Below are 7,733 nucleotides of genomic sequence, written 5' to 3'. Positions count from 1 at the left end.
CTACACTAGAGAAAAATCTAGCATGCATCTTCAACACTGTACGCAGAAATCAAGAACAAGAAGTAACCGTTAAAAACTATACAAGGAAACGTTGCCTTCTTTTAAAAATAATTACACTGATTAATAAAACACTGATATTCACAACCTATCTGAACTAAACTGGTTTACATCTTCATGAAAAAAGTCAAAATAGTACAGAACATTTCTTTTTTTCCCTCTTAAAAAGCAGGAGGAGTGCCACACTGTCAAAGATTAACTGTTGCTGCACATGTATGTGTCAACCTTGTGCTTTCTGTTCAGGGGATACAGAACACAGGATCATGTTTCCCACTGAACTGTTTACAGAGTTTTGCCTATACAAATCAACCGTTTTTCCTACCTAATTCGTTACGGAGTTGCTATAACTACAGTAACAAGATGTAAGAGGTTCCAAGAAGTTCCCGTGAGAACTACTTAGGTTATTTTATGAATCAGTTTGGATTTTTCTTTAGTTCACCTACATTCACAAATATATACTGTATATGCACCTTGTGTATAAGAACTGCATGAAAACAGTCTGAAAAAAATAAAACATGGAAACTGAGGTGTGAGGCAGTCAGTCCCATTCCTACTTCTGATAATTATTATTTTATTCTTTTTTAAATATCACCACTGAAGAAACCCAATGCACGATATAGCCCCCAAACCCACACCGAACTGCTTTGCTGTGCATCTTTCCCAGCAGGTTTTCATACCTGCTTCTTCAGACAGAGCTTTTGGAGGCTACAAAAGCATGACCTGTACTTCTCCATCAGACAAGTTTATTTGTGTGATGTTTTTTCCAGATCTGGAAGTTTTTCAATTAGTGCTTTATGGTTCATGTTGATACTGGCTATAAGTCCTCCCTCATTGCCATCTGAGCCAGTGTAACTGATTTCTTCACCAGTCAGGGTAGTCATATGGCCACCCAATGCTCTCAAGACTGCATTTCCTGCACATATGTCCCACTTCTTAATGTAGGTGACATGGATATACACGTCAGCTTCTTCTTGATTCTTTTCAGCCACATCAAGGAGGGCCAACACTTTATAACCTAGAAGAAAAAGGCAGCAGTAAAAAGTTAAACCAAGTTTTCCTATTCATCATAAAGGATAAATCTACTGCTAAATGTTAATAATATGCACATGCAAGATTTAGGAAAGTGATGTCATTAATTATATCATGCCATCCAGTATAATGGCTGAGGCATCAATAACCTTTGTCTGCTTTCTGACCTGTAGAGAAAATTTGCAAAAGGAACACCTCCCCACCCCCCCCAATTTTTCTATGGCACCCCAATAAAGCCGATACACTACACAGGCTTATCTACAGGCCCATTGAAAGGACAAGACCAGAAACTCGACCGTAGTTGTGCTCTTATGGTCACTCGCTTATTTCTCAATCTCTGTATTATGTTGATATCTACCTTTTTTTACTTTCTTTTTGTTAAAATAGAAGGAAGCTGCATATACCACTCTTTATTAAAGCAACCCAGCCCAGGGCATTCCCCTTTATCGTACATAATGCAGTACCAAGTTATTGCTCAAAATAATATTCTTTCTTTTATGGCATTTTTTCAATTTCTCAGCTGTTCAACCAATACCCTTGTTTATCATTAAACTGTTCCTTTCTTTACCTTCTTATACAGAGTCAAGCCCTGGAGAAGATCTACTATAATCAGTTCCACTTTCACTTCCTTTATCATAAGAAAACTCATTTAGATTCATTGTCAAAAACCTATGCAAGATCTTCTCAACTAAACAATCTGTAAGGGAGCTCTAGTTTTCCATATTAAAAGACCCAGAAAGATACATTTCTGTAAAATTCAAATTTTGCATGGCTTTTAAAGTCTCAGAAAACAGCTATTGCTTCACACTAGTGCCTCACGTATTTGCATTCTATTGTGTACGGTTCCAAGCTAGCTAAAACCTCTGTGGACTGAATATGAGGCAGATAAAAATGGACTTCAGTGACACTAGTTTTCTCTTTTGACACAAGTGCAAGTAATAGTACCAAACTTCAATGACTTTTTCTTAAAACATCGTTTAATTAAACGTACTACTAGTTAACTAACAGCCAACAGATTCTCTTTCATGATTCTGTATTTGGTCACACAACCCTTTTTCTTCCACAGAGGCATCAGTGCCTTCAGTGAAGGCACATCAGCGTGTTCAATGAAAGGATCACAATAACATTGCTGGTCCAGGCTTAGATTCCCTAACTTGTCAATAGCCTAAAGCTTGAACTAAGTTTGCATCTAAGTTAGGATAAGTTAAGATAGGATGCTTAAGGAACCAAACCTGCTCCACCAGCGGGGATTATCACAGTCTTATTTCCAAATGTCTGCCGTGCAACTTGCTCAACTTTTCCTGCATGGGAGCGGGATACAATAATCCTTGGAGTTTTCTCATTGTAGGAGGAACGAGCTTTTACATTTGACCCACCATCCACCATTGCCCAAGCTACAAGAGAAACACAAATTCTGCTAAAGGCAAATTTACAAAAGGCAATCTCTGTTAAGTATCCTTTTATCTTTACACTTATCTGAGAAAATGGAATTGATGCCTCTGACTTAATTTCCCTCCCTACTATAAAAGAGAAAGTTAGGGCTGACAGAAGGAAGGGGTGCATGCCCACATGTGCACACAGGTGGAAGAGAAACAGCCTCCCCCCGTTCTTTTGTGCATATGGCATTATCCCACGCCTGATTATTCTTGTGTAATACTTCACAAAAACAGAGTAAGAAGGAAAAATCCCAAGTAGTAATATTTAGAACTTGCAATTGGAAAGACACTGAAGTTAAAAGGATGGCTCCGAGTCAGAAATAGATCCAGTATTTCCTCAAAAAACCTTTCTGTAAGAACAAAAAGCAGATAGCAAAAATGTTATGGAGTCATTTTCTTCAGAAGGATAGCAATGCTAAGGAAGGAAATAGCTGAGGAGGAGAGGAATACTAAGGAAAACACTTGATGGTGTGTTTCAGTGGACTGGATTTAGAATACACAGCCTCCCACTTGTTTCTTCATGAGGTTTAAAGCCAAGCTTTGTAGGTGGCATCCTCTAACCATTAATTTGACATTTACTTAGCAGACTAACCAGCAATTTCATCTCAGTAGAGGGACAGATTGTATGGCAACAGGCTGAGTTATGTTTAATAACAATGCCGACTGCCCTTTATTGCTTTGTATTTGTGTGGTAGTATTAGGAACAATCATACTGTTATTTCCAGCTTGGGAAATGAATACTCTTCACATAGAATGATAGAGTTGACTGCATCTCATCTGATGCCATGTATGAACATTTCACTTTGCTGTTATTAAAGGAGTTAAATTCTCAAAATTACAGTGCTAAAAAAAATAACATTTCTTCAGACAGATGTTGATACTTAGAAAAATAGTTCCAAAAAACCCCAGGATTCTTTAAGCATATTGGAATGTAGCATATACTTAAATGACTGGAAGTTCATTTTTAAAGACAGTAAAATATTATAGCAGAAAATATTGAACGTTCAGTGGGCAAAAAAGAGAACAAATAAGAAAATACATTTATTCAGTCTTAGTTTCTGTGCCAGAGCTACTGCATAACTTCACAACTCTAGAGGTCAGTATTGCCTAAGGGAAAATGAGAACAGACATTCTTGTTTCAAATATACAGCAAGACACACGTACTAAAACTACTTTGAAGTTTTCAGAAGTGCATACACATTGCCAAACCTGCAGCCACCCTCACTGACACATCATTAATATTAAAGAATTAATTCATTCAGGGTTGTGGCATTAAAAGCAGTTCAGATAATCATTAAAGCTATGCTAGATGGTCTTGCCTGTTACATACAAACAGTTGCCATTAAGATCTTTAATCTAGCTCTGTTATTCACACTGAATAAACACCAGCTCCTGGGTATAATATCACAGACCTAAGTTCTTCTGCTAAGAGAGCAAAGTACTCTTCTGCTAAAGATTACCAGCACATATGACTCCTGACTATGTGCAGGTTTCCCTTTGATTTGCTATAAGCAATCTGATTGAAAGGATCTTAATTCTTAAACATATTTTCAGTTAGCTTGTTTTAAATGCATCACTTTCATGTTAAACAAGGGCAACATTTTCCTTTGTGGTTTTATAGCAGAGAACACATTTGCAGTTCTAATTCTGAGGTCTGCAGCAGTGCTCTTTTGCCCCAGGTACTATTTTCTCATTTATAACTACAGATGTTCTCTCAAACATCACATTTTAATTAACAATGTGACTGAAGATGCTGGAAACATGTGAAGGCATAAAGGTACCTGTATATGCTGAGAACGGCTTGTGTATCACTCCTATTACCGGTTTACCATTTACAGCTACGCAAACCATTGTCGTGACATACTGTCGAAGATCCTCTGCAGGCAAAACAAAAAAGTGAGCAAGTTTACAGTCAGATGCCAAGAACACAAAAAGAAAGCGGGCCTGACATTAGAGAAATGTTGTTCTTTGAAGACTAGTCTATATTCTGCCTTTTAGAATTATGTAACTTTGTTGCATCTTCAAATAACCTTGCAGTTTTCAAAAGACTTTAAAGACTTCTCAGTTTTCCAGCAGTTTTTCCTGTTCAGTACATGTAACCTATACTCCTACCAGATCTAATGCTAACGGCTGTGTCTTATGCAGCATGTATTTTCATGGAAATCTGTGCCCCTTTATTCTCCCTTCTCTGCCCCACCTCCTATCCTCTACTGGTTCAAAGTTGGGAATTCAAATACCAAAGAACATTCACCTGGAAAGGTGATTGTATCAATGGAATATTTGCAGAAAGAACAAACCCATTTTTTTGTTTGTTCTGCAGCACTTAGCAGCAAGAATTTTAGTTGGATTGCCTTGAACGACTTATGTGACATCTCAAAACGTGTAAAAGGGGAAGATTGAATTACGCATGCTTTTCTGAAAAAAGGTAACAAAAACTTTTTTATATCAAGTTAAATAGGATATTCACATAGTATTCCCTTAAATAAACAAAAATATTCTGAGACATTTAGTGCTGTCACAGTAATAACGGAAATAAAGAAATGTATAATTCCAGCAGAATTCATGAAGGACAGTTACCATCTATTTTAGCAACTACTTACTTGCAAGGAATACCAAAGTCATTTCAGAGTTGGTATATATAAAAGTAAATGTTATGGTCTGATAACTAAGAGATTTCATTATGCAATTTGTTCAATTAAATCACACTAACTTTGACATAACACGCTTTAACAAGAGATGCCATTTTAAATACTTACTATTTTGTCTCCAGTATAAAAGGCAGACATCAGAATTACACACATGATTTGTCAACAAGAATCAGCTACCTGTGTATTCTTGTGTAGCATCTAACGGATCGATCCAGACAGTTACACTTTCTGCTGGAACCTCTTTAGGCTGTATTTTTTGTTTTATTTCTTCAGGAATAATGCGATCCCAAGAGACTGTCTCCTGATCAGCTGTATCAACATGCTCTTCAGAGTTTATCTATGACAAGACAAAAAAAGTAGTTGCATTAACTTATCAGATACAGTAACTGTGGTACTTGGGAAAATTACAAGTTTGCTTATATCTTTTCTTTCTCCCTTCACCTCCAGCTAAAAGTGAATGAATTAGTCATTTTTCAGCAACTCGCAAGCTATTACTGTCATGCAACAAGCAACAGAAAGCCACGATCCAGAGTTTTACTGCGAACTGCACCACAGCTGGACACTCTTTTCTTTGGCTGCAGCTCTTCCTACTGAACTTCCTCACAGTATGAATTGCAGGTTTTTAAAATCAAGTGTTAAATGCAGTTGCTTCAAAGACTACAAGCAGAACATTCGACTTTGGAGAATCATACAGCATACAGATATAGTAGGGGTCTAATGTTCCATTTATACAGACTGAAATGTACTGATATTTTATCAACAAAGATTTTGCAGACTGTGGTATGACTTGAGGGAGTAGGAATCCAGTATATATTCATGATTCCGACATTGAGTTACAACTAGCAATTTAAGCAGCTCAATTGGATGTAACCATTACACAACTGTCAGATATATGTTATTTTTTAAACAAGACAATAACAATAACATTCCTTATCTGTCTTTAGGGTAGGTTGGGGTAAGGACCTAAGGAAGCCCATGAAGAACGTTTATAAACAGCAGTCAAAAGTCACATTTAAGCTTATTGTCACTTGCTGCTTAGCTTAATGAATGTTATTCAGGACCAGAGGGCATTTCAGTATGCCAAACAGTGCCTGGTCCAGTAGCAGAGAACACAGTCCCAATCTGCTGAATGAAAGAATGTTCTGCAAAACCCAATACAATGTCGCTGTGACTGCAGTAGCAAGATATTTTTGAATCGCAAGAGATGCAGTTATCACAAAACACTGTATGTAATGATCTCTCATGTTACAAAACATCACATACCCTGGCAAGAAAAACTACTGGGGAAATACGGATCAACCTGCCTTAACCTACTCATACCGGTTTACTACCACTACAAACATGGTTTATAGGAGAGCTATAATGCAACTGGACATAAACAGTGCTAACAGGGATTTAGACAAATCTATCCCATTTACTTTCAGCACCTCAGTTACATTAGGAGACTAGTATTTTTATGCTTCTTCTAGTGCCATCACAAGGAAATCATTGCTACTGGGACTTTCAAGCTTCAACCTCTGTGAACCTTTCAGAAACGCATCACTCCACTAATCATTCAGTGGGATGATGATGCTTATGGCTTAGATGTGTCTGTTACATGTCTGAAATTGAGTGTAACCAATCTGAACTTTTAGGACAGTTTAGAGTATTAGGAACACAAGCTTTTTTATACTTGGTAACTTTAAAGGTGCCTGCCTTTGATATAATTCTAAAGGGATGCCAAACTGACTAGCTCTGATGGCCAGTCAGGGCAAAATAGCAGGTGCACATGGGATGCAATGCGTCTCCAACCTAGAACCAGCTATTTCCCTTTACTTGCTACAGATGGAGTTGAGACTGCTAGCTCAGATTCACATATCTGACTGCTAGAGCAGATAAAGCTCCTCTGACTAAAACTTGTTATTACAAATGTTGTAGGCAAGTGACATTGAAAGACAATGAAAGTAAAGAAATGGTTAGATTATATTTGAATGTTACACTTTGTATCAGCTGGATTTTTTCATAACACACGTCATGGTAAGAAAAGACACCACGCACCTCAGCCGAAACAGATTATTAGCAGAGGCCTAAGGGCCATCTTCTCCAAGAGAATTCAAAAAAAGAAGGCAAGCAGAACCACAGCAACTCCAGCCATACATCATAGCTGTCTCCTCACGTAAAACCAGTGTTTGAAGCATTGTATGCCAAACACAGAGTCCTTGAAGTTGCCATGACATTTACAAATTAAACATCTGTCACTGTACAATAAACCTGGCGATTGTGTTTTCCCCAAGGGAAAACAGTCCTGCAAAGTCAAGATGACTAGTCCCACAGACTTGGCAGCCTCAACACAGCCCCTGGGCAGTTTAAGTTCCACTACAGCATATTACACACCACCATAAAAAAAACCCAAAACACAAAAACATTTCCTCAACAGAAGGAAGAGGCCTCCAAAAAGTTACAGGGTTGGAACCAATCCTCAAAAGGAAGAATATCTTGTTAAACCTGTTGTTACAGTACACTAAAATTAAAAGACTGAAGCTATCTGAAAGGTATTGTTTTCAGAGAAAGACCTCCTACTATT

The 7,733-nt window shown here is 37.6% G+C and overlaps 1 protein-coding gene across 1 annotated transcript; it reads right to left on the bottom strand.

Annotated features, from left to right (window-relative positions):
- Positions 1-336: 336 nt before the first annotated feature.
- IMPAD1 (inositol monophosphatase domain containing 1) lies at positions 337-5,507 on the bottom strand (the record flags this gene model as incomplete). The annotated part of the gene is made up of 4 exons (XM_010291110.1): positions 337-1,072; positions 2,319-2,480; positions 4,304-4,399; positions 5,348-5,507. Coding segments are annotated over 4 exons (690 nt in total), but the record flags the coding sequence as incomplete, so codon positions are not given.
- Between the last annotated feature and the right edge of the window lie 2,226 nt (positions 5,508-7,733).

This window comes from Phaethon lepturus, unplaced genomic scaffold, assembly GCF_000687285.1.
Source record: "Phaethon lepturus isolate BGI_N335 unplaced genomic scaffold, ASM68728v1 scaffold36747, whole genome shotgun sequence".
Taxonomy (NCBI): domain Eukaryota; kingdom Metazoa; phylum Chordata; class Aves; order Phaethontiformes; family Phaethontidae; genus Phaethon; species Phaethon lepturus.
Note: the sequence above shows the minus strand (reverse complement) of the source record. Positions and strands in the feature narration are given on the sequence as shown.